This window comes from Candoia aspera, chromosome 1 (genome assembly GCF_035149785.1).
Source record: "Candoia aspera isolate rCanAsp1 chromosome 1, rCanAsp1.hap2, whole genome shotgun sequence".
In the NCBI taxonomy this organism is placed as follows: domain Eukaryota; kingdom Metazoa; phylum Chordata; class Lepidosauria; order Squamata; family Boidae; genus Candoia; species Candoia aspera.
Window position 1 is genome coordinate 164,392,076 of NC_086153.1, and position 26,228 is coordinate 164,418,303.

Genomic DNA, 26,228 nt, shown 5'->3' on the forward strand with positions numbered 1-26,228 from the left:
AAATTCCTGGAAGCTCTAGGAGTCTAAATTAATTTTACCAATCAAGGAGTCCATTGTAGGAACAATCCAGGAGTTTCAAGAATGCCTTCTTTCACGGAGTCTGCTTACATAAAGAAGTACATGCAGTCTTCACGTAATGACTGCCCTGTTTAGTGACTGTTCAAAGTTATGACAGCACCAAGTCACTTTACGACCGGTCCTCGCACTTAAGATTGTCACAGCATCCCCGCAGTCACATGATCAAGATTCAGGTGCTTTGCAACCGGTGAGCATTTATGACCATTGCAGCATCCCAGTCATGTGATGTCTCATTTAACAACTGCGTCACTTAGTGATGGAGTTGCCAGTCCCAACTGTGGTTGTTAAATGAAGAATACCTGTACTTGCCTATTTGTACTGAAAGCAGTCTATTACAGGTAGTCCTTGACTTACAACAATTGGAACTGGAATTTCTGTCACTAAGCAATACAGTCATAAAGTGCAACCGCATCACTTAGTGATTGCAATCCCTGCAGTCCCGGTTGCCATTGTTAACTAAATCCCACGGTTGTTAGGCGAGGCAACTTCCTGCTGGCTTCCCACAACTAAAGTCAGTGGGGAAGCTGGCAGGAAGTTGCAAGTCCCAGGCTGGCAGGCAGGTGAGTGAGCGAGCGAGCGAGCGAGGGGGTGCACAGGAGATGCGCAACAAGGGTCGTGAAGGTTGGGAAGGGTGCACAGAGGTGTGCAAGGGTGCACAAGAGGCACTGTGCGGGTTGGGGAGGGTGCACAGTGGTGCACAAGAGGTGCCATGCAGGACGGAGTGCACGAGAGGCACTACACAGGTTAGGGAGGATGCACAGGGTGCACAAGAGGTGCCATGTGGGTCAAGGAGGGTGTGTGAGAGGCGCCATGTGGGGGTGCACAAGAGGGACTATGTGGGGTTGGTGACAGTGCACGGAGGTGCACAAGACACACCACGCAGGTCAGGGAGGGTGTGTGAGTGACTGGCATGGCATGAGAGCAGAGGGGCTGGGGAGATTTACCCCAGCAACTTGCAGTCTTTCCTGCTTGCTTGCCCATTGACTTTCTGCGGAAGCCAGCAGAGAAGGTTGCAAATGATGATCATGTGATACTTTGCAACTGGTCCTAAGTGCAAACAGGTTGCCAAGCACCCAGACTGTGATAATGTGACCATGGGGGTGCTAGGACTGCCATAACTTTGAAGACCAGTTGTAAACACCATTCGTTCAGTACTATCATAACTTCAAACAGTCACTGAACAAATGGTCATAAGTCAAGAACTACCTGTACTAGAAGCCCAGATAGGGAGGAAAAGAAATGTTTTCAGGCTTACAGAGCTTCAAACACACATGCAAATCTACGTGGCATTTAGATTTTAGGAGTAATTAATGGTTAAAGTTTGCTGCAAAGGGTCTGTAAGGAGCCTGCCAGAAGACTGCATTTGTTAAGGAATTGAGGGAAATAGAACTCTGGGGCTGAATAAACAGAAGGTAGAGATCAAACAAATTCTGGAGCCAAGAAGATTAGGGTTTGTTGTTTATTCATTCAGTCACTTCCAACTTTGACTTCATGGACCAGCCCACACCAGAGTTTCCTGTCCGTCGTCACCACCCCCAGCTCCCCCAAGGTCAAGCCCATCACCTCTAGGATGTCATCCATCCATCTTGCCCTTGGTCAGCCCCTCTTCCTTTTGCCCTCCACTCTCCCCAGCATCAGCATCTTCTCCAGGCTGTCCTGTCTTCTCATTATGTGGCCAAAGTATTCCAGTTTTGCCTTTAATACCATTCCCTCAAGTGAGCAGTCTGGCTTTATTTCCTGGAGGATGGACTGGTTTGATCTTCTTGCAGTCCAAGGCACTCTCAGAATTTTCCTCCAACACCACAGTTCAAAAGCATCTCTCTTCCTTCTCTCAGCCTTCCTTATGGTCCAGCTCTCACAGACGTATGTTACTACTGGGAATACCATTCCTTTAACAATGCAGACCTTTGTTGTCAGTATGATTTCTCTGCTCTTAACTATTTTATCGAGATTTGTCATTGCTCTCCTCCCAAGAATTAAACGTCTTCTGATTTCCTGGCTGCAGTCAGTGACCGCAGTAATCTTTGTGCCTAGAAATACAAAGTCTGTCACTGTAAGGCTTTTCCCCAAAGAGGCAAGGGTATTGTCTGAATTAGGCTTTTCCCCAAAGAGGCAAGGGTATTGTCTGAATTAGGCAACAACCAGTTCCAACAATTGTCGTGTTACTCCTTGAGAATGAGAAATATCGAAATAATAACTAGGTCATTTTAAAAAGCTGTACTATTCTCAACAAAGGTAAAAATGTAGTTAGTGACAATACCAATAAGCTCGAGGTTCTCACGCTTTCCCAGGCCATGACTTCAGTCTAAAATAGAATTGCCCTTCTCATCAACTAGATACCACAAATTCAGATAATTTGTTCTATATCAAACTATTCAACTAAATGTCAGCTGACATCCTTGAGAAATGTAGAAGTTTGGGAATGTAAGACTGAAAGCAAAACTCTTCATGTACAGAACTGCTCTTGAGCTGGATGGCATTTCTGGCTAGTAAAAGCTTAGAAAACTTGGTTCTGATTGTTTTATTAAGAGAATGAAGAGATAAAAATATCTTGCTTGGAGGGTGGAAGAATCAGAGCATCCAAATAATTTTTATCATTATTTAAGTTTCCCCTAATCATCCTGATATGGCAGTTTGATAATTAAAACAATTTTGAAAGCTTCACTAGTTAAGAGGTATCACTTTAATTCTAAGCTCCCTGGCTACACTTCTGCTTAAAAGTGACTTGACAGAAGAATACAGGTATATGCCCAGAGCCCCACTGAACTAAATAGCCATGCATACACGTAATTATTTAGATATTTTCACCCATAACCAGTAATTATGTTTAAATGGAATTAAAAGTTCCATTTAAAAGGAACAAATCAAAGTTACATTTTTCATTTGGTGCTTGTCCCAGGATTTCCAATCCACTACAGCAGCCTGGCCAAATACTAAGTTTTATACAGCTATGCCTGGACAATCTGGCTGACTGGAGAGCCTGAAGGACCATCCCATCAGCACTGTGGCTTTGTCTGTGTGTGCAAAGGCCAATTGCTTTCCGATGTGCTCTGGGCTTTCCTTCTTGCTGTGGCTCGACATGCAGAAAAACTGCAGGTTTGGCTTAGGTGCTTTAATATATACAAAAAAGTTACAACCAGCTTCCAAGAACTGGACTGAAACCCACAGATAATGCCCCGTCAGGTGTGAAGATGCAGAAACTGAACAAAAGAGGGTATACAGGAAGAAAACCAGATACAGTAGGTTAGGGAAAAGGAGAAGCAAAGAGCAGGCGTTTAGCCAGACAGGCAAAAAGTGCCGTGCTGAGGAGGGAAAGAAGCTGAGGGGGGGGGGGGAAGTAGGAAAGAGTTCTGAGGAAAGTAGGAATCAGGAGAAAAGCAGGGTAGGATGGGGCTCTTCTGCATCTCAGCAGCAGGCTAAAAAGAGGTGACTTGAGTGCAAGCAATGAGGAAATGAAGAAACAAAATTTTTCTCCTTGCTCAGTGGGGATTACCCTCAATATTGAAATGAGATGGAGGGGAACTTGGGAGTGCAAGGAACAGGAGCTTTGGTTGGCAGCAAGTGGGCAAACAGAGGAAACATCTGGCAAGCGAGCAAAGGAGAAAAAGTGCCCCGCTGATGGCTACCCGTAGTGGGATTTGGGAGAGAGAAAGAATCCAAGCCCAGCAACGGGAAGCATGGGGCTGGGACTACCCTCCCGAGAGGAAAAAAGGTGGAGTTGTGCCACCAGGGGAGGCAATTAACCTGTTTCGGATGCACAGTCCCTTTAAGCTTGCCCAACCTGGACTGAGATCTCCAAAAGCAACTCTGGAAAAGGGGTGTGTGCATGTCTGTGAGCAACTGTGAGAGCAAGGCCAAGCTGCTAATTCTAAGCTCTCACACCTGTGATACTTTACCCCACTGCATTTCTCTAAGTTGACTGGCTTTACTAATAAACCTATTTAACTGTATAAAACGGGGGGGGGGGGATATTTGTTTTTTTATTAGATTAGGGAGGGGGTGGAACTTGACATTTCATATCAAGCTCCCCACAGTTAAGTGGAGGCACGCTTGGTACCAGGATCTTTAAACCACAGGAGCTTGGGAAGAATCCAGTGGGATTCTTGAGGACCCAGCTTTCAAGCCTGGGGCCACTATAGATAGTTTCAATTTTAAGAGTTGGAAGGGAGTGATTTAGAGCTAGACTGTCTCACAGTTTTGTCATGGCCCTTTGAAGTAGGGATGCATTCAAAATCAAGCTAACCCTGGACAACTGCTGAGTTCCTTGAACATCTCCGCTAATTTCCCCTGTGAGTGCAATAGAACTGTCAATATAAAAGGGGGGGGGCACACAAAATTGTAGCATAGGAACCTACTAAGGGCAAAAGCTAAGGTAGAAGAAAAATCAAGTGGTTCTTCTCCCCCACCGCCCCCAGAATCTGGCACAATCCTATTTTGTTCCCCCCAAAATTGTTAAATCCTTCTTTCTCCTCTCTTCCCTACCCTTCTTTTCAATCTTGGAGCACTAAGGAATCCCGTCAACACTGCATTTCTGTGTTTTCAGGCAAAAAGACAGTCTGGGAAATACATGAGTGCTTTTCACAGTAACTAATTCTTAGCTCTGCTTTCTCAATCCCAGGGTCAGATGATCATCCCTCTAGATAGGTCTTCCTATGCAAAGAGTTGAATACTAGGTGCATTTTATCTAGCTGAGTATTTCAGTTAAGGAGTTGGTCCATGACAGCAGAACTTGCAACAATGTAAATATGACAGCTCAGTTGAAAAGGAAGTATTATACATTCATTGTATAGTGGTAAATACTGACGATGGTTAAAAATTACTTGTAAAAAGTCTCTAGATTTTCACTCTCCGGTAGAAATAGGATGAAAGCTAGGGTGCTGTATTTTTGGCAGCTTCAGTTAGGCCTGCTCACCCAGATGTGTCTTTGTATTCTTCCAGTCTGCAACTTGAAGAAATCCACTGACGGACCTGATGTAGCAGTGTCTACTGGAGAAAGCATGGTTCAACCTACAGTCCAGCACTAGGAATCTTCCCTATTTTCCTCTTTTCCCTCCATCAGCTATAAATTTCTCAGGCAAAACAAGAACCGAAAGGCAGAACAACACACTGGGAAAGACAAAGAAGCTGGAATGCGACTAAGGTTCTGAAGTGAGGTAATTCCTGCCAGTTTGAACTTGACAAGCATTTCTTTACTCTTCTCTTCACCTCCAGCCCCATCTGTTTTCCTCCCTGCTATGGCTTCTTCTGTTGGGACCTCTCTTTGGTTCCCTTTCTTCACCTCAGTCTGAGTTACTAGTTTTGTCTTCTTTCTCTCAGCTTCTGCTTATATATGGAAAACCAATCTTCCTTCCTTCCTTCATTTCTATTTATTAAATTTCTCTGCCACCCATCTTGTACACAATGACTCTGGATGGCTTACAAAGAATAAAAATAAATATAAAAGCATATAAATACAAATATAAATATTGAATATAAAATATAAAATATAAAATTCAAAATGGGAAATAAGATTTTACCCTGGCACTCTCACAGGGCCAACCACCATGAATAGCTGTTGCCCCTCCTATCCCAGGCCAGGTGGCGTAACCATGTTTTTATTCCCTTTCGAAAGGCCGGGAGATGGGGGCCTGTCTTACCACCAAGGGGGTAGCTTGTTCCAGGGGGAGGGTGCCATGGCAGAGAAGGCCCTCCTCCTGGACCCTGCCAATCGGCAATGCCTCATGGACAGGGTCCATAACATGCCCTCTCTGCCTGACCAGGTGGGATGGGTTGATGTAGCAAGGGTGAGGCGGTTCCTCAGGTAACCTGGCCCCATGCCATGTAGGGCTTTAAAGGTGATAACCAACACCTTGAATTGGACCTGGAAGCAAACAGGCACCCAATGCAGCTCACACAGCAAGGGTGTTATTTGTGCCTTTTTAGGGGCTCCAAAGAATGCTCGCGCAGCCGCATTTTGCACCAGCTGTAGCCCCATGTAGAGTGCATTGCAGTAGTCTATGCAGGAGATGACCAGGGTATGAGTTAGTTCAGAGGGACTCCCGATCCAGGAAAGGGCATAGCTGGTGCACAACACAGAGTTGTACAAAGGCTCCCCTGGCCACAACTGCCACCTGCTCTTCAAGCAGGAGCCATGAGTCCAGGAGAACCCCTAGGTTCCGCACAGGATCTGTCTGGGACAGTGCAACTCCATCCAGAGCCAAAGATGGCAAATTCCCAGATACTCGGGAGCCCCCAACCCACAGCCACTCCAACTTGCCAGGGTTCAGCTGAAGCCTGTTGTTCCCCATCCGGACCCCTACAGCCTCCAGGCACCGAGAGAGGGTGGTCACAGCCTCACTTACGTCACCTGGGATGGGGATGTATAATTGGTGATACCACATCCCATGAAAATGGATGATCTCACCCAGCGGTTTCATGTAGATGTTAAAAAGGAGCGGAGAGAGCACCGAACCCTGTGGCACCCCATAAAGGAGGGACTGTGGGCCAGATCTCTTGCTCCCTATCAACATCAGTTGGGATCAGCCCTGGAGAAAGGAGGTGAACCAGCGCAAAACCACACTGCCCACCCCCAACACCCTGAGCCGCCCCAAAAGGATACCATGGTCAATGGTATTGAAAGCCACTGAGAGGTCAAGAAGGGCCAGGATGGATGCACTGCCTCCATCCCGCTCTTGCCAGAGGTCATCCATAAGTGCAACCAAAGCTGTGTCCATTCCTTATCTGGGCCTGAAACCCGACTGAAAGGGGTCCAGATAATCCATTTCATCCAGGATCCTCTGGAGCTGCAACGCCACCACTTTCTCAACCACCTTCCCCAAATAGGGAAGGTGGGAGACTGGATGAAAATTGCCCAGAATGGTAGGGTCCAGTGATGGTTCCTTGAGATGTGGGCACCCTTCCTTCCTCTGAAAAATTCTCATCAATTCCTTTTCAGCTGAAGAGTAAAGATAAAACAAATGAAATAAATTAAAAAATTAAGTCCAGAGTGTTTTTGTCCCACATGGAATCTTCAGATCCTCTCATTTTTCTGCCCCTTTTCTTTCCTTCTGGTTGATCTGTTTCTTGGTCTTGTGGGAAAAATTAACTGGTACCATTGCCATGCATTTTAATTGTAATGTTTTTGTTTTATACAGCCAACTGCATTGGTTAACCAACAATACTGAAAGCTATTTTGTTTTGCTTTGCTTGGCTGACAGACACACAGAATATATCAAAGAAATAGAATCAGCCCTCTTTAAATAGTTACAGGGATCAATGGATGGTTACACAGTCATATTCTGTAAATTTCCAGTAGTTTTACAAATTATCCAGGAGAATGTATAAAACCTGCTTCTCAGATTTCTAGATAACACAGAGCTTTATCCCAACATTACATCCAGCTCATTCATGAGGCAACCACACACCGACCAAGCACTATCTTGTATTATTTTCCACAATATTCCATTTCTCTCCTCCTGCTTTTATGGTTTTTTAAGGGGTGATTATGGCAATGCTGAGCCAAATGTTTTCCAGTATTGCAGCTTTATAAGTCTTCCTAGTGGAAGTGATGGATGGCTGAAGGGGTAGAATATGGCTGACTGAAGGGGGGCTGTGTAAGACATTGGTTAGAGAGAAAAAAATAGAAAAACAAGGAGATTGCTTTATCTGGCACAAGGACCACCACAGGCTCCTTGCCAAACAAAAAGATGGGATTGGCAAGCAAGAACATGTTGGTTTTTAAATAGCTGCTTCAAAGACACACATATTAAGGGCTGGACATTGCATTAGCACGATTCATTTTTCATTTTCATTTTCTGCACAGATTCAGTTGCAGGGATTACATGGCCCCAACGGTGATTACAGCCTATATTTATACTGCCACAGGTATAAAAAGCATGACTGCCCATTTCTGGCATGTAGTCTCTGACATGCTTGCCTAAAGCTGGAATAGTTTACCAATCCCTGGACTAGAAGTTCCTTATGGTCAATTCCAGCTCTGATTCTGGAATTCATTTTTTTAAATAATCAACTACATGATTTAGATCATCTTCTGATAAACTCATAATTTGCTATGAAATCTATGCTTGCCTTTCTACCACAACTTCATTCTCTAAAGTAAATAAAATACTCCGAACGCTTGTTATTTCGTCAGGCTGCAGTCTGTATGTCTCTTTTTTCCTTGCAAAAGTGCCTTTTAACCACTCCTTTACGTCCATAGGTACTGAATCCCACTGGATATTAGAAAGTTCATCCTCAGTGTCCAAAAGGCTCCTGCAAAAATCCAAGTTTTTATGTATGTATCTTTGTATTCATTCATTCATTTAAATTATTTATACCCCAAGTGGCTAAGAGGAAGAAATAGCACGTCTTTTAAAAAAAATCATGGTAAGACATTAAAAAAAAAATAGGAGCAGCAGTTTTAATGGATTTTTAAATAAAGTAAACAAAACTATGAGGGATAATTAACTTTTGCCTTCCAGGATGTCTACCAAGAGTTCAAACACCATCTCAGCATGGGTGAAGAAAGAGCTTATGAACACAGAATTCCACCCCCGGTAGAACAGACCTGCACCAGCTACCCATCAAAATAAAACTCTGCTAATCGTAGCCGAGAAAGCAGGTAGAAACCAATAACGTATTTAAAACTTGAATTAAACTAACATCTTTTAAAAACTCAGTTTCATTGATTCAATGCATGTATTAAAAAGAGATGCAGTCCACTATTTATTCTGCAGATTGTTAAATATTAATTGTGTTATAAGAATACGATGTAATAAAACTGCAATCAAATGGGTACATTCCACTCCAATATTAGTATGTTTTGGATAGTGGCTGCATCAGCATAGGATTGCATCTTGCTAATGAACATCTCTTCCTCCCATCACACACATGAAGCTCTATTTCCAAGTGCCTTTGGACTGACACTAGTGGCCTGACAGGATTAATTAATAGCTAGACTTTACTAAGTAATCTAGATTAGGGAATTTCCCGAACCAGCAATGCAACTAATAATAATATAATGTTCTGTGTGCCTTTGTTGTGTGAACTTGAGAGCATTCACGATGAATGCAAAAGATATATGGATGAAGACTAAACAACATAGGAAGATAAACTGTGTGCACCTGAACTAATTGGTATTGTAGATTAAAATCAAAAGCTGGGGTCTTTTTCACAGAAGGGAGTCGGTGCAGATGTGAAACATCGGTAAATAGAGACTGAATTTGTACTGAGGCAGACTATATTGAAAATTTCCAAAATCAGCGGCATACTGGCCCTTTTGATTCTTCCTTCCCCACCATGGTTTTCTCAGGGACCATTTGAAAAGCTAACAGCAATTATTAAAACCTTGGGTACAAATTTGTATCTTTTCTTGCTTTCTTCTTTCCTTCCATTTTTATTGGATTTGCTTATCTGCAGGCAGCGACTGTCTTATATTAAGTCTGAGTACAGCATTTCAAAAATTTAGTTGTACTATACATCTGAATCCAGTTGTTAATGCCCTTCTGATCCTCGCCGGACCTTGCAAGGTACACGATAGATGCTTGTTTAGGAGGGCAGACTTGGATTCACTGATTCTGGAAAACTACCATCCAGTACAATCCAGTGCCATACTTAGATAATATATCTGTATTTTAAAAACATTTATAGATTATCATTCTACATGATCTTAGACCATATGGATTATTTGGAACAATTATTTTTTCATGGAGGATTGAGATCTACTTTGTGGATTTATGCCCTTCCTTATTACTGAAATCTCCCAGATTAGCATCAAGCCTTTGGCGGTAAACAGACAAAACTGTAGAAGACCCTGGGCATTTTTCCTTCCAGATCAAGTCTGGGAGCACCTGATAGATGCCTAGATAGATACCTCATAAAGATATTTACTCTTCCCAGATCACCCAGCTGGCTTCATTTATACTTGCCAGGTTGTATAAACGGTCTTTCTTAATTCAGTCACAGGTCTGAATGTTTTCTCTTCGGCCTACTGGGAATTCAGTGGCAACACTTATAGGTGGACGGGTCTGTAGTTTCACTAAGCCATCACTCGAGTTGAGACTGAAAAATGGATTTAAAGGTACAGATGGCATGTAGATGTCTAGCTCCCCTTCCCTCCACTCAGAATCTCTAACTGACCATCTTGACACCTTCTATCTCCCACAACTCTTAACAGTAGCCCCTCTGCATCAGTTTTTACCCTATAAAGTATTTTCTGCTACTACTATTAGTATTAGTGCTATTAGTACTAATTAAAAAAAAGGTGAACGGTCCCCTGTGCAAGCACCGAGTCATGTCTGACCCTTTGGGGGGATGCCGTTTTCGCGACGTTTCCTTGGCAGACTATAGCAGGGTGGTTTGCCATTGCCTTCCCCAGCAAGCTGGGTACTCATTTTATGACCTCGGAAGGATGGAAGGCTGAGTCGACCTGAGCCGGCTACCTGAGAGAGAATCCAGCTTCCACTGGGATCGAACTCAGGTCGTGGGGAGAGTTTCGGTTGCAATACTGCCGCCTGCCATTCTGCGCCACACGAGGCTCTCAGTACTAATAATCAGAGCAATAAACTTTTGTCATTTAATCTAGCTTTGTACATGCACTGAAGAATATTTCTGAGGCAAGAAGCATATTTTCTCTGTCAGTGATACACGCACTGCAGTAGGCAGCATTCTAGACAAGGCATTCCTCCTATGAACCAATGGAAGGGATGCGTGACCTAGACAAATTCACCCATAGCTGCTTTTTATTTGCAGATAGCAACCACAGGGAACCCCCAAATGACTACCATGGGAAATGGAGAGTTCAACCTTTGAACCTCCGCCATGGTTCAATGAAAGTTTCCACCCTCCCAAAAGGTGCTACATAAATTGGGATCCTTTTCCAGGTGCAAGCAGAAGTTCAGGGTAAGATGCTCTCTTTACAACAACAGCATGGGATACCAGCGTGAACACCCCTTCTGCCTACTGTATTTCAAGTGTGTGCGCAAATGCGTAGCCCTATCTCTAATAACACCCTTCAGTCTGGTTCAGTGAAAAGAGATGGGGGCCTCCTTTAGGCCCATGTTCCTGAGTCTGATGCAGTCTCAGAGTAACTGGCAAATGCCCAAGAAAGATGATCTCCAACAGTGACCTGTGATCCTTCCCTCTCCTTGGGTCAAAGTAATGATATACTTACAAAAGAGTGGCAGAAAGTTTCTTTTTGGCCCTCTGATCACAGGTTTTTGTTTTGGCTTGGTTATTATTAGTTTTGACACCAATCTTCTCTCTTTTATCCTGTGTCATATCTGCAGCTGTTTTTTGTTTTGTCTACAACCCTTATTGCAGTAATTTCCTACATTTATAGCTAATAAAGTAGTTTCCTATTCCTATATGGATGTCATTATTGTACATCCTCAGTGGATGCAAGTTCAAGAAAAAATGCCATGCCTTCCTCCAGAAGCATTGTGACATCATTCTAATGTAACCATTAACAACTATTGTGTAATCCCTGTGAATTTACTCCACAGGATTTCCCCCCCCCATGAAGCGGGGGAACAGTATAATCCTCTGGTGCTTCTTAGACCTACTTTTCCTCCTCTTTGCTTCCATGTCCTGTGCAAAACTTAGGGTAGTGACAGCCAAGCAGTGACCACATGAAGACCAATGAATGGGCGATGGTGACAGCAATAAGAATGAGACAGAGATGCATTCAGTATTTCTGACAATAGATTTAGGATCATTAAAGCTACATGTTCACCTATAGCACTAGTCCAAAACTAGGAGAACATAGGTATTATAAAAGAAATATTGTACTTTCACAGGTCTTCACACTAGCTATGAGGCTAGAATACTATCTATTTACCCCAAAGGAAGATGACCTTGAATTTAAACTGATCTCCCCTTCTCCATAAAGCTAGAATAGACAAAGGAATTATCAACACAGACAAAAATCCTGTGCATGGCTAGCTTTCCTGCCTTATCAACCAAGGCTGGCTAACTCCAGCTAAAACCAATCCTAAAATCCTCACCTCCTCAATAAATGCGTGCATATTACAGATATGTGTTAGTTGTGTAGTCCAGAAGACACCCCCCATAAGGTTAAATATGTTAATAGAAATGTTTACTAACTTTTAACTACTAACTGCAAATGACTAGGCTCAAATGATCATATTTTGAACAATATGCAAAGACCTACCTCTCTTGAAAGGGACGCGGTGGCGCTGCGGGTTAAACCGCTGAGCTGCCGATCGGAAGGTCGGCGGTTCGAAACCGCGCGGCGGGGTGAGCTCCCGTTGCTAGTCCCAGCTCCTGCTCACCTAGCAGTTCGAAAACATGCAAATGTGAGTAGATCAATAGGTACCGCTTCGGCGGGAAGGTAACGGCGTTCCGTGTCGTCATGCTGGCCACATGACCTGGAAGTGTCTATGACAACGCCGGCTCTAAGGCTTAGAAACGGAGATGAGCACCGCCCCCTAGAGTCGGACACGACTGGACTTTACGTCAAGGGAAACCTTTACCTACCTCTCTTGAAAAGTCTGTAATGCTGGGAAAGATGGAATGGAATAAGAGGATGACCAGCAGGAAGTAAAGGGACTCCATTATAGTGACAATGCGTGAACCACTGGAAGACTTGAACAGTCATGTTGGGGACAGATCTCCATCCTGGAGAAAATCTATATATGTGGTTACTAGAGTTGATATCAACTTGATGACACATCAATCAATTAGAATTGATTACCTATAAAATAAGTCTATGAATTCACTGATCCCCAACTCCATATACCAACCATTCTCTCACACACAAAAACTTCCATTTCCTTTTCATCCCTCCAACAGAAAAAAGGAAAAAGGAAAAGAAAACAGAAACTACCCTGGGAAAGGAAAAGGGGGAAAACAAAACTGGATGGAGATGATGCAGAAAGAAAAAGTAACAAAACAGGGGATGAAGGAAAAGAGAAAAGCCCTCTCTGCATCTTACAAAGAGATTACATGCAGCAGGCAAACAGCCACTATCAGGCAACAGTCTTCTTTAGGTTCATCTTCAATTTGCATTTTGTTCGTTCCTTTGGTTTCTACAGCTTCTCTTTTTATCAGGGATGGTAAGCCAGACTCCCTGCTCCATCTGCAGGTAATCATTTAGGAAAAGCAGTCTTCCTACGGAAGTAGGAAGAAATACTATATGTAAGTGTTATGTAATCCTCTGGATATAAGCTTGGATATTTATATAATTTTACAGCAAATGGTTTGGACTGAGGAGTCTCCCAGCATTGTTATAACCATGATAATTTAGGGAGACTATTCAGTTCAGTGCAAATAGCACCAATGACCCACAGCAGGGAGGATATAAAATATGCACACAGGGCTGGCTGTAGGGTTAGGCCCAGCAGGCACCGGCCTAGGGGCGCCAAGTTTTAGAGGGCGCCAAAATTGAAAAGACTTCCGAAAACCACAATTCAAAAAGTGAAGCGGTAACAGCCGCACCCCGTGAGCTAACCGGAGGGTTAAATATAATTTTGCAGAATTGTTGCAATGGGTGCTGATGTAATTAAAATTACTTACTGTGCAAATAGGGTGTGATGAGAACAGAAATGGTAGAAACTGAAATAGAGGTAATACTGGGTCAGCATCTGATAATGAGCCTGCATACGAGAATGTGTGTATTTGTGCTGAAACCTGTATTCAATGTCCTTGTCAGAAGTGATACACTTTTACTCAATGACCTGTTTTTGTAATTTTTGAAAACAGCTGTATGCTTTATGATTTCCTTGCTTGCTTTTGTAATCTCTGAACACAACTATAGGTTTTGTGATTGATTTCTATGTATCCTTGAAGATAACTGTATGATTTGTGATTTCCTTGTATGAGCTTGACCTGGAGTAGGGATGCAGGAGACCAGCTGTGGTCAGCCTGATAAGGTGGGTCATGGCTTGGGCAGCTGACAGGACATACAAGATTGATAAGTTTATTTTAAGTTTGTTCTTGATCTGTTCCCAAAATTGCTAAAATTGTAAGAAACCAGCTGTGAGCTGATTGTATTTCTTCTGTCTCAAGATAGTATAAAAGCAGGGGTCTGTGGCTTGCTCAGGGCTCTCTCCCCCTTAGCGGAGAGTCTCCACGTATCTCAGACCTCTGAAATAAAGTGGATATAAAAAGTCTGATTTTCGTCTTGGTGTTTTGTTCGCTTCGCACCAAGTCCCGAACCTGGCACCTTGGGTCTATTGGCTCGACCCAAACAGGTGAAAATGTCCGAGAGAAGGGAAAAAAAATGTCCAGGACTGAAAATCTAGATCTAGATTAAATTAGATCTACATGGGGATGGCTGCTATAGACCACTCCTCCCACACTTGGACTGTTTTTAGGTTCTTTCGCCACTTGGACTTTTTATCTTTACTCTTATTTATATTATTTATTATTGTAATTTTATACTGTATATTTTATGATTGTTTTAATTGATTTTTGTAAACCGCCCAGAGTCCCCCAATGGGAGGAATGGGCAGGGACAAATTGGATAAATAAAAATAAATAAAGTAAAATCTAAGTTTCGAGTAAAGTTCAAAAACTGGAAGAAAAAAAGAAAGAAGAGGGCGCCTTTTTGAAATTCCTAACCAAATGGGAGGATGAGCCAAACCACCCGGGGTGCCAGAATGTGACTTTGCCTCGGGCACCAAAAGGTCCAGATCCAGCCCTCTAGGTGCATTTCACTCTCATGAGCAAGCCCTTCGTTTGAGAGGAAAGGCATCGACCCCTCCATCATGTGCTTTTCTTTTTCCCTGAATTTGATGGAAGTTGCTTTTAATGGATGGCAGCTGTCCTTGTGGACTTCGTTTAAAAGAGGCCTCTCTCTTGCAGTGCAGCTTCTGACCCTTAAACACTAAAATGTTTGTGTGTTAGGTTAAGAAAGGTAGGCAAGGTGAACTAGAGAACATTAATCATAAGGAAATAACTAAGAAACCTGGTTAGGATGTCCAGTATTTATGGCAGAAAAGAGGAGGTTGTCCTCTCAATCCATTATTACAAACTGAAAGGGGATTCTCCACTTACGTTTGCTGGTACTAGAAGCACTTGTTGCCAACAAAAGAACGAGAGAGGGCCGCAAATGGATGCTGCCTGCATGCCTCGGAGGATCTGCGGCTGTTGGGGGAGACAAAGCACGTGCCCAGAGCAGCAGGTGCCTAAATTAATGCCTCCAAAAGTCTCCCCCCGTTTCTGCAAACGACCCCCGCTCTTTCCAGCAAATCCCAACTCACCGCTTAAAGGACCGCTTTGCTCCTGCTCCGCTGCGATTCAATGCACTTCCAACAGTGTTTCCTTCCAGCAAAGTCTGGCGACCAGAAAACAAACGTATCCCTTCGAAAGATTCCTCCAGTAGGAGAATTTCATTGCTCGTTCTCTCGCTCTCCTGCAGACCTACGCGAATGAAGGTTTCCCGAGGGCAATTCTAAGGCTTCCCCAAAGGAGGAGCCAGTTTCCATAGGAAACAAGTAACAACAGACGTGGGGGCTCTCGGGTCACCAAGTAGATGTCTCGTTCTCGATCGCAGGAAAAAAAATGGTTCTATATCCCTCTAAATGTTGCCATTAGCAGCACTTAGGAGTATTTGGAGTGGGTGGCGGCACCAGCAGAACGGGTCGGGAATCATTGCTTCGCAACATTTAGACACATCCCTCCTGACAACAAGAACTGGTTTGTTCGAGGCCTTGCTGAATCCTTGGATCCGGCTCAGTAGGCTAGCGAAAGGAAGCATGACGGAACTGCACGAAGTGGTGGCTTTGGGTAAATACAATTTAGTGGAAGAACTCCTCAAGAGTGGGCTCGCTGACCTAAATGGCAAAGATGCAGACTGGAGCGACAGGACACCTCTCCACTGGGCGGCAGCAAACGGTAAGCAATAAACCTCTGCCTGTAAAATTTCCAATTCAGTTTGCACCCAGCATACTACCTATCATTCTCTATATCCGGACCAGAGCAAGCACACAGGCCATTCCGATCAGTTAGCATAACTATATTTACTGATATAACAGACATCAAAAACGGGATAAAGGTTAAGTAAAAGCAGAGATTGAGAAAGACAGGAGCAACAGGCAAGAACTTTACCTATATTTTAGATCGGTGTTTCTCAACCGCGGCAACTTTAAGATACAGTACGTGGACTTCAACTCCCAGAATTCCTCAGCCAGCATGCTGGCTGAGGAATTCTGAAACTTGGAGTCCACAAATCTTGAAAGTTGCTAAGGTTGAGAAACACTGCTTTAGATCATCAGTGCTGTGGATAATTAGCATGGATGGTTCCAAAGAGAGTCGCCTTTGGTTATCCCAGTTCTGACCCTTTTATGTACCCAGCGGAATAGAGGTGGAAAGTAGGGCACAAGGTGATCCCTCCTGTATTCTGCACGGTGATTTGATAGAGGGGCATGATGTAACGTTGCATAAGACAAAAGAATGTGGGCAGGAACCCTGGAGCTATCTTTCTTTTCACTCCCGTTTCACCACTGATACCTCATGAGCTTTCCTTGGGATTAAAATGATTGCTTTAAAGTGCTATTACATGCCTCGCTGCTTCGCCAAGCAGTGAGAAGTCCAGAGGCTGTAATCCAGTATGTGGGTATAGGAAGACATAGATTTACTACTGCTCAACATCAGAACCTGCATAGAAGAAGTAGCTGGATCAAGTTCCTCTGCTCCAAGCATATCGGCTCTGGGTGACCCTGCTCCCCCACCCATCTCCTAAGTCCTGAACAGAACATCCCAGAAGGTCCAGGGAATGGATTTTTGGGTTTATCTGTTGCTTTTTAAATTGTTGTTAGCCACCCAGAGTCATGTTTTTTGAGCTAGACTGCCATCTAAATTGAAATAAAATAAAATAATAAATATTTTTAAAATTGGAAATAAGGTCTGTGAATGGCAAAAATGGTTTCGGTTTTAAAGTTTAAATTTGTTTTGAACTAAGCTGCTATGCTGTTGGGTAATTAGCATACAACTGTGGACATAAAACAGTATGGTGCCGATACATGGGGATGCCCCTAATAATAAGCACTATGGCTTAGATGCAAAATACACTGATTAATGTGTGGGATGAAGACAAGATTTGCTCTTTGCAAGGAATTGTTGGGGACAAAGGAGACGGCATTGATCTATGGCATCCACGTGTATTAATTTTTACACAGGGCCAGAAGGTATTTCCCCAACAAGTTTGTGTTATATCTGATTGCCATATTAAATGGACTGGCAAGTAATGGTCTTGGCCATCAGTAATAGAGTGTAGAAATAATCTAACTGAGTTTATAGGCTGAATAACTAATATATTACATCAGCCAAATATTAAAAACATGAAATTTTTTTGGTGACCAGTATGGAATGTCACTATGCTATCTTTTTATATTAAATGTGTTCCCTTACTAAGAAACTACATATTTTTTAGAAATCCATTTAAATTTATGTAAATAATATATTGCTATGACCCATCAAAAAGAATATAGATTTATATTAGCAAGTAGCACCTCTATTGTGTTGTTCATGATACCAGATTTCAAGAGGGGAAATACATGCTGGCCTTCTGGAAGGGCAAGAAAACATGGGGTTCCGGGAATGTGGATATGGAGCCTGCAAAGTAGCTGTATTAGTAGGGAAACTGAGTACACTCTCCTGTAGATTATTTTTTTAATGTTTTTTAATGGTCTTCTTAATGATTTTTGTTACGTTTTTGGTTATTTTGTTGTTTTTTGTGTTTTTTTAACTTTGTATGCCACTCAGAGTCATTTATGTTAGATGGGCAGCTATATAAATTTATCAAATAAATAAATAAATTAGAATATGTGAACTATGAATCTCCAGTATGATTATTATTATTAGCAGGTAATGCCAAGTGACATACAACTTTATACCATGTATTCGTGTGAATAGACATTTATAAAAGATGGAGTACCTGAGACCCAGGCAGACAGGCCATAAAGGCAGAAAGGTTTATTCAGGAAAAATTTCAGCCTGTGCAGAATGTGAAAAAGTTCTTGAATTAAGAGTTTGAAGATGTCACAGCAAGACCAGTTCTCCGAATAAAAAAAATGGCTCCCAAAACAACAGATTCTGGAGCTAGTTTTACAGGAATTATCTGTTAATGGGAAAGTTTCATTGTGACGCTAGGCTTTCCTGTTTGCTCTTATTTCCTGTTTGTATTTTCAACAGGCCACTCAAAGATAGTAAAGCTGCTTGTGGAACATGGCGCCCGCCTGTGCTTGAGAACTGAGGCAGGCTGGACCCCAGCTCATTTTGCTGCAGAATCAGGGCAACTAGGCGTACTGAGAACACTGCATTCTCTGCACGCCCCAATTGATGCCCCAGATCTCTATGGGGATGTCCCAAGAAGAATTGCAGAGATCTATGGGCACAAAGCCTGTGTCAAATTCTTAGAAATGTAAGTACTGCAAAAGAATTAAGGCAGATAACATTATTTTCCTAATGATAGTTTGTAGTGGAGCAATGGGGCTTAATTTCAATCCAAAGTTAGGGAAAAAAATGAAATTATCAAAACAGTTCAAATTAATACTATCCAAAGCAGTCAATATAAAAATCTGGTTTAAAAAAATCAATCACATCACATATTAAAGCCCTTTTAAAATAAAACCTATTCTTTCTAAGTGACTTAAAAAAACAGCCAGCCAAATCTACTGCAGAAGCACTATTCCAGAGCAATGGCATAAGAATTGAACCTCTCCAATTTTTTTGTATTTTCGGGTCATACAGTTTGGGATGAAGAGATAATGAGCAGGATTTCTGAGAGTGATCTTTAATCAACTCCAAACTATTTGGGCTTTAAAGGCAAAGGACTTTCTGCACAGCAGCCTTAATCTACTTAACTCTCAGTGTTTCTAAATTTCAACCTTTTCCTCCACTTTGGTGACATTGATTCTCTGGTCGTCTACCTGGATTATACTTACCGAACCTCCAATTGGTGGGTTCCCCTGCTTCTTTATTCCCAATACATGCTAGGAAAGCGAACAATTGATTGCTTTTCTTTTGTGAGTCTGTCTTCGTGGATCTGCTGTTTCCACTGACAGGCCTTTTTATATCATTCTCCCCACCACCACCACCACCACTTTTCTCATGCATGACACCTTCCCATCTGATGCATCCTCTCTCCACACCATCTCAGACTATTTGTTCTACAAGGAACTCTACAAGGCTTTAAAATTCATGACTCTATTCAAGTAAGTAAAATATAACCCAGATAGATTGACTGTATTAATTGTACTAGCAAATCTCTATGAGTGAATTGCCTTCTGCTTTCAGATATTTCTCTGAAGAACTGGACTGCAATAATGCTAAAGCACCCTTATGTATTTAAGGAATTCTCCCATATTTTGCTACGTTTTTATCCTCCAGGCATTGAGAAAGAAAAGCCAAAGCCGTTTTGCTTTTCATTAATTTTAGAACCGAGATTAAGAAAGGACTCATGGTCAAGAAGGATGCAGTATCACCCAGCCTTCCAAATGGGAAGAGACCATCAAGAGTCCCTTCCAAGCCATGATCAGTCGGTCATTGGTAGCAGCCTATCCAAAGCCTCTTTCTCTTTCCTTTTTGTCTAGGGCTGAAATAGAATACAGGGCATATTGCCAGATGGCAAAATCAAAGGGAATCCAGCTGGATGAGAAGGATGAAGATTGGGAGCTTAAGAAAGAAGAACTTTTGAAAAGTAAACCATTCCCTCAGAAGAAACATGTGAACCACAAGATGCTGGGGAAGCCTGGTGTTCAACTTCCTTCAAGAAAATAATGAGAAGAATCATGTATTTCAGATAAGCTAGATAATGGGATCTCAGCTGCCTTAACTTAGTAGTCATTGCAACCCATCTATTTCATTTTCCTATTTTTCCATTCTTGAAGTGATTGATGATGATGATGATGATGATGATGATGGGCTCATTTCATCACCATATCAGTTTAAGAATTGTTTTAAACTGTGCATGAAAAATTCTATTTTTATATGCATTTCTCCCAATTAATTTTGCACACACCATTGTATAATATGATCACATTTACAAGCTTTCCCCTAATTTAATAAAGTTTTGTGCTTTATGACCACACGATCTATATATTTACTGTAATTTTCCCTTAATATTTTTATTAACATTAATAAAATAAAAATAATAAATATTAATATTTCATTTAATGTTTTGGGCCAGTTTTAATTGAAGGATACTGCCACACTATGCAGAAGTGTAAACTTAAGTAAGTTTACACTAAAATGCAGATGAAAATTCCTTCTCTTGCTTTTTAATCTGTGAAAAGGAACCTTACAGTTAATGTATATTCACAGTTAACAAACTGTGTGAAAGGTAGACCTGAGAAACGTGCAGATAGTTTGGAATACCCTGCCTTAACAAGGTGATGGGTTAGGGTTCTAAAGAATGTTAAATTGGGGGTCTCGTATTTTGTTTACTACATTGGGTGGATAGTAAGGGTTGGTTTCAACTTCCGCATGTTGGAAGTTAGTATGTCAGAAGGAAGATAGTTGGCAGGGTCTGCTTTGGGTTGACATCATATTGCTTTAATATTCACGGGCTTGTAAACAAGGTGCTTGGATAAGAAATAAGGGTCAGTGATAATGTGAAGTTGAATTATATTCCAAACATTTGGAACCTACTGAGCTATGAAGAACTTAAGCTCTACTCTCTGTGGGCAGCAGCTAAGAAGTCTGCTCTACACCAATGGGAAGACCTAAAAGCCAGGGTGAAGGACGTGCCTAAGCTTTCCACAGATGTATTAACTTTCTACCGAGACTGGAAAATCTTATCAGTATGATACATGTGGTCAAAGTTCAGTTTTATTGTTTAAGGTTTATATATTTATAATATATGTTAGCTTTATTTATTTTTTTCTTTTCCCTTTATGCTCTAGCTACTTTCTAGTTACCTTGCATTTTTTTTTGCATGATCATTTATTACTGCTGATCTCACTTCTGTCACCCTTGAGATTGCTTCTGTGCTTCATTAATTAGTATTTCTGAGCAATCTTTTGATGGGAATGAATGCTGGAAAGGCTGTAAAGTGAGTAAACATACATTTAAAGTACCCAATTACTTCTCCTGAGCTGTAATTGGATCTATTTCTGTTGTCACACATAAATTGTTTGACACCTTGTTTTTATTGAAAAAACAACTAACTGCTATATTGGTGATAAAAATAACTGTCCAAGATAATTCTTTAGTATGTGTCTTTATTTATTTTCTTGCTAATTACTTTCTTATCCTTTTAATAAAAATCATAATGACCTTTCTTATTAGGTAGAGCACTATCAGAAGAACAGATACACAAACTATACAGACTTTCCTAGAGGAAAAAAAATCATGTCTGGCCTTAAGCTAAAAAATCAGTAACCAGATTCCTATAAATGCAAATATATGTAGCAACCAGAACTGGAATCCTTTTGCAAACAATCCGCTATTTTTCTTTATCACCTTTTGAGGTCCATCTCTACATAACATACTAACTGAAGGACTTAATTAATCACTTCTTCACCAATATAGTACTGTTTTAGCTTGGGATTTCCCCAGATCAAATTATTAGCTTGTACTGAAAAACATGCATATATAAAGCTGGTTCAAAGCTGGTTTGCAGTTCTCTCCAGAAACATGTTTGACAAAAGGAGCATCAACACAACAAAATTAATGACTTCTGTGATCATGAGAGGTGTGTATGTCTCCACAGAGAAAAAAGTGAAAAAAGATTGATGGATGCATTAACCATAAAGATTGTCACTGACTGCAGCAGAATAGATTCAAACCGAACATGTTTATACATCATGTTTTCAGCAGTGGTTTTCTGACACATCAAGGCCACAGTGGCTGCTGTAGACATTACCATGCATATACAAAAAGGAAGGGGAAGTGTTAACTAGTATATCAAGGATAGAAACTAAGAGCATGCAGAGTACATATCTGAAGATTCTTGCCTCAGGCAAAGATAGAGTGCTATGAGTCAGCAGTCTGGGCACAGTAGTGCGTACCTGGGAAGGCAGAGGAGCAAAGCTGGTACACATTAGAAGTTGGATGACAGCTTTGTATGCTTGTTTCAAATGCATGAAAGGTGTGGCTGGGGGGGTGGGCACCAGTCTACTGTATATGAGGCAACGCCTTGTCAAAATAAAATCTGCCTGTCCTGTTTGAATTTCCTGGGTGGGCCTGTTGAGGATTCCCCCACTGCACATTGGTGGCTCTGTCTTATAGGGGCCCCAATCCTTGCTTTTAGGAAGTTAAATCCATGTAACTCCAGTGAGCTTCTGGCCCACAGTTCTGTTTGGGAGACCTTCACAGTTGGTTGAGGGACGCTATTTTTTTTCATTGCTCTGGAGAAAATCTTTATTGCTAATATGTGGAAGATGCCACATAGAAGAAAAAGCTGGAGCTGCCTAGTGCTATCAAGAATTAATAAAGATTTCAATTTCCTATATCAGTTCAGTACAATCATGAAGGCATTCAGTGACGTTCCAATGACAGCCTCAGCTGCTAAGAAATCCAAGCATCTTATGGCTAACTGTAGAGGTTGTTCTTGGAACATTGCTCCCTTGCCTTCCATTCTTTTTGGATATTATTTTTGAATGATAGCGGATTTCATACGCCCTTGCTTTCTTCACTATGGAAATCAATGATTGCATCATGAAGTATCTTCTTTTGCCTCAACAGCACATCCCCACATATAAATATGTATGCAGTATTCAATTTATATTGCACAACTCACATTGGCATCCATGACACTCCTTTCTCCCATTTTTAACCCTCAACCCTGTGAGGTAGGCTGGATTAAGGAATGGCTGATCCAGAGTTACCTAGTGGATTTCAGCTGAGGTTGGATTAAAGCATGGCTCTTTCCAGTCCTACAGGTCTAGTCCAACAGCTCATCCAAAACATAGAAATATTTATCCACTGGGTTAACTACCAAGTAAGAATTGTGACTTCATAACATTCTTCTGGCATTCACTTAATTGCTTTTTCTGTTCAGTACTAAGGGAAACAGAGAATGATTTTTATTTTTAAGATAAATTGTCTCAACCTGAACATCAGCTTTATCATGAGCACCATCCATCTGATTGGATGACTGTTCACTTCTCCCTTCTTGCCTGTGTAACCTCAACCAAGTTTGTCCTAAACCTACCTCTCAAAAGGATTCTTCTGAGATTGAAATTGATCTGGTGTCTCATTTCAGATCAAATTGAGGGAATATACTGTATATCGGCTAGATTGCTTACACTTAGAGTCATAAAAGAAATCCACCATGAGTCTCTTGGTAGTAAATCTAGGCATTTTTCTCCTACCCAAAGCCATGACATGCTAACCACAAGCACCCAGCTTGCATGTAGTTTCCCCTTAAGAATGTCATTGGATCAGATCAGATGTGGGTTGCACAATACAGAAGGTGGCTGAGGGGTCCTCCATATCCTGTCATAGAATGAGTTGCTACATGACAAGACTTCTCCTGTGCTACCTGGAAAGCTCTCGTGGTTTGGCATAGTAACATAGGCAAGCTGAGACACTCCATTGCCACGTTTTTCAAACCTGGCAACTTTAAGATGTGTGGACTTGAACTCCCAGAATTCCCCAGCCAGCAGTAAAGTTGCCAAGCTTGAAAAACACTGCTTTATTGGTAAAGGAACTCTGTGCAGTGTGAAAACCCATGGCATTTTAGAAGAATTTACAGTATGCAGTTTTAAAAAAATAAGTGCAACTCCTGTTACTTCACCCTTTTAAATACATTTTGCATTTTTATAGAAAAGAACCCACTGGACTGGACAACCGCACTGCCAAAGGGTACAATAAAATAAAGCACATTTTGATGACCCACATATCTCTTCCTGCACATATATTTTTTAAATTTTGCATGAATATATATCAGAATAGTGGTTTTACTGAAGAATTGTTAAAGCAGGCGTGATATCTCTATAGCAAGCTGCAATTGATTCAAATGTCAACTTTGGTTTAAATGAGAGTTACCTTTTTATGTTCCTTCTAACTCAGGTATTATAAAATCGTAGGTCAGCATTTCAATTGTTCTCTGGGTGACAAACAGAGGTAAGCTGGATCATATAGCTACCGTTCCTAGGACACTGTATCTGCTACTGCTCGGAACATGTTGTCAGCAATTATTAGGTATCAAAGTCCCCCTGTGTCATCTTAGAAAGCCACAAGACCTTTGCTCAGAATTTTTCACATTCATATGAAAAAGTGGCAATTTAGAGTGACCAAAAAAAAAAAAAGAGGGGAAAAGACCAAATGTTGCTTTATCAAAAATCTATCAGCGTCCTCCACAAATGTAAGGGTGTTTATTTGCCAGAGGTAGAATCACAAAGTGTAGGATCCATGTAAAATAACAGTTCTGATCATCTTCATGGTGAAGAACACTCGGGACTGGTTGCATAAGAAAGGTGCGAACGAAGCATGACTGCACTAAATGCAGAAGAAGGAGTTTACCTATAGATGCCATAGTATCTGTATGTTCTAGAATATATTCTAGTGATCCCTTATAAAGTTAAAAAAAATCCTATCAGTAAGATTTTGGGATTTGTTTTTAACTCAGTCCCTACAACAGACTGTGAAAATGAATGTATTTAACTAATGGTGTCTTATGTAATGAGTGAAGATGGTCTTCCAAGTAGAACAATTGCATTTTTTAAAATATGCATGGTGCAAACAGCATGATGGTACTGAATCTCTGTAAGTCAGGTAGGTATTCTGGGAGATTAAGACTGGTTTAAATGATATGAAGAATTAGGCTCATTCTTTATTTAAAGCAATCTTAACCTCTCAGAATCCCCATCTGGCATGCAGAGATATGACATCACCATGCAGCCTGCATCTTACGTTTAAAATGTATTATGGAGGGAAATATGGCAGGAAAAGTCACCTATATTGCAAGATCCTATTGTTATGCTCTTGCAAGGTAAGCAGGTTGCAAGAGGAAGAAAAGACATGCTCTGCAAAGTCCTGAGTCAGGCACTTATGGGGCCCCCTCCCATGATTTTCTAATTAGCAGCCATTTAGTTAGACTATCTAAGCTATTGTCGTTTCCGCCGGTCATTAAAAAAAGATTATTTCAAGGACATGTGCTTAGGCTTGTTTTTTTCCACCTCCCTCTGCATGATACACAATACAGTAGAAGGGTTTTCCCCATGATTTAGAAACTATATTTCTATTAAAGCAACCTATAATTGCATTTGCCATTTTTTTGCAGCCATATCATATTGCTGACTCATATTCAGTTGTAATTAACTACTGTCCCAATATCTTTTTTACAAGTACTTGCCAAGCCAGGTAACTTCCATTCTGTACCCATATCCATTCTATAACCATTTGAATTCTGTTTCCTACTTGTATACATTTGCTTTAATCTCTGTTACATTTATTATATTTGTCCAATCTGTCAAGATTGCTTTGAATTTTATTTCTGTCTTCTGGGGTACAGGTAATAGTATCCCATCAGTTTTGTGTCATCTGCAAGTTTGATAAACCCCCTCATCTTTCATTAATAAAAATGCTGAAAAATACAAGGTCAAGACTAAATTCAATACCCACCTCCAGTTTGGTGAGGAACCATTGATAAGCCCAGTTTTCAAGACAGCTTAATTATCATTCCATCCAGCCCATACTTAGCTAGTTTGCTTATCAGAACATCACTGGATACTTTGTCAAATTAAATATATTATGACTGCAGCATTCCTTCAATCTACTAAGTAAGTTATCTGATCAAAATATGAAGTACAGTTAAACTGGAAAGATATGCTCTTGACAAATTCACACTCACTTCTGACAATTGTTATATTATTTTCAAGGTGCTTACAGATGGATGCCTTTATGATCTGTTCTGGAATTGCCCCAGATATAAATGTTAGATTGACTGGTCTATAGCTCCATGGTCCGTCTTTTCCCCTCTTTCTGAAGATAGGAATATTTGCCTTCTTCTATTCATTTGGTACTTCATCTGTTCTCTAGGACTTCCCAAAGATAATACACAGGTTTGGCCAGATCATTCTCTCATGTATTAATACTTACATGGTTCTGTACACTTGGATGTTTTATTCATGGAATTTTCCAACAATTCTTTAAGCATCTAAATAGGAAACAATGTCAATACCATTACTTCTGAGTTCTGTTGAGAAAGAAGGGAAAACTATAAGAATAAAAAATTTAATATGAGTTGAGGTTATTGATCCCTA

The 26,228-nt window shown here is 41.2% G+C and overlaps 2 protein-coding genes across 3 annotated transcripts in view; one reads left to right on the top strand and one right to left on the bottom strand.

The window, feature by feature from the left end:
- Positions 1-26,177, bottom strand: part of LOC134507142 (dual specificity calcium/calmodulin-dependent 3',5'-cyclic nucleotide phosphodiesterase 1A-like) — a 50,742-nt gene extending 24,565 nt beyond the window's left edge. Inside the window, exons 1-2 of one of the 2 annotated variants that reach the window (XM_063317639.1) lie at positions 26,065-26,177; positions 15,279-15,352 (exon numbers count right to left, since the gene is read on the bottom strand). The gene's annotated coding sequence lies outside the window, so the exon portion shown is untranslated. The remainder of the gene's footprint in view (positions 1-15,278; positions 15,353-26,064) is intronic. The other variant, XM_063317647.1, reaches the window with a different exon arrangement.
- Positions 15,371-20,020, top strand: ANKRD66 (ankyrin repeat domain 66). Its single transcript, XM_063317658.1, has 3 exons — positions 15,371-15,912; positions 18,211-18,439; positions 19,611-20,020. Exons 1-3 carry the CDS (start codon positions 15,600-15,602, stop codon positions 19,795-19,797), a joined length of 729 nt encoding a protein of 242 aa, XP_063173728.1. The 5' UTR covers positions 15,371-15,599; the 3' UTR covers positions 19,798-20,020.
- Positions 26,178-26,228: the final 51 nt, after the last annotated feature.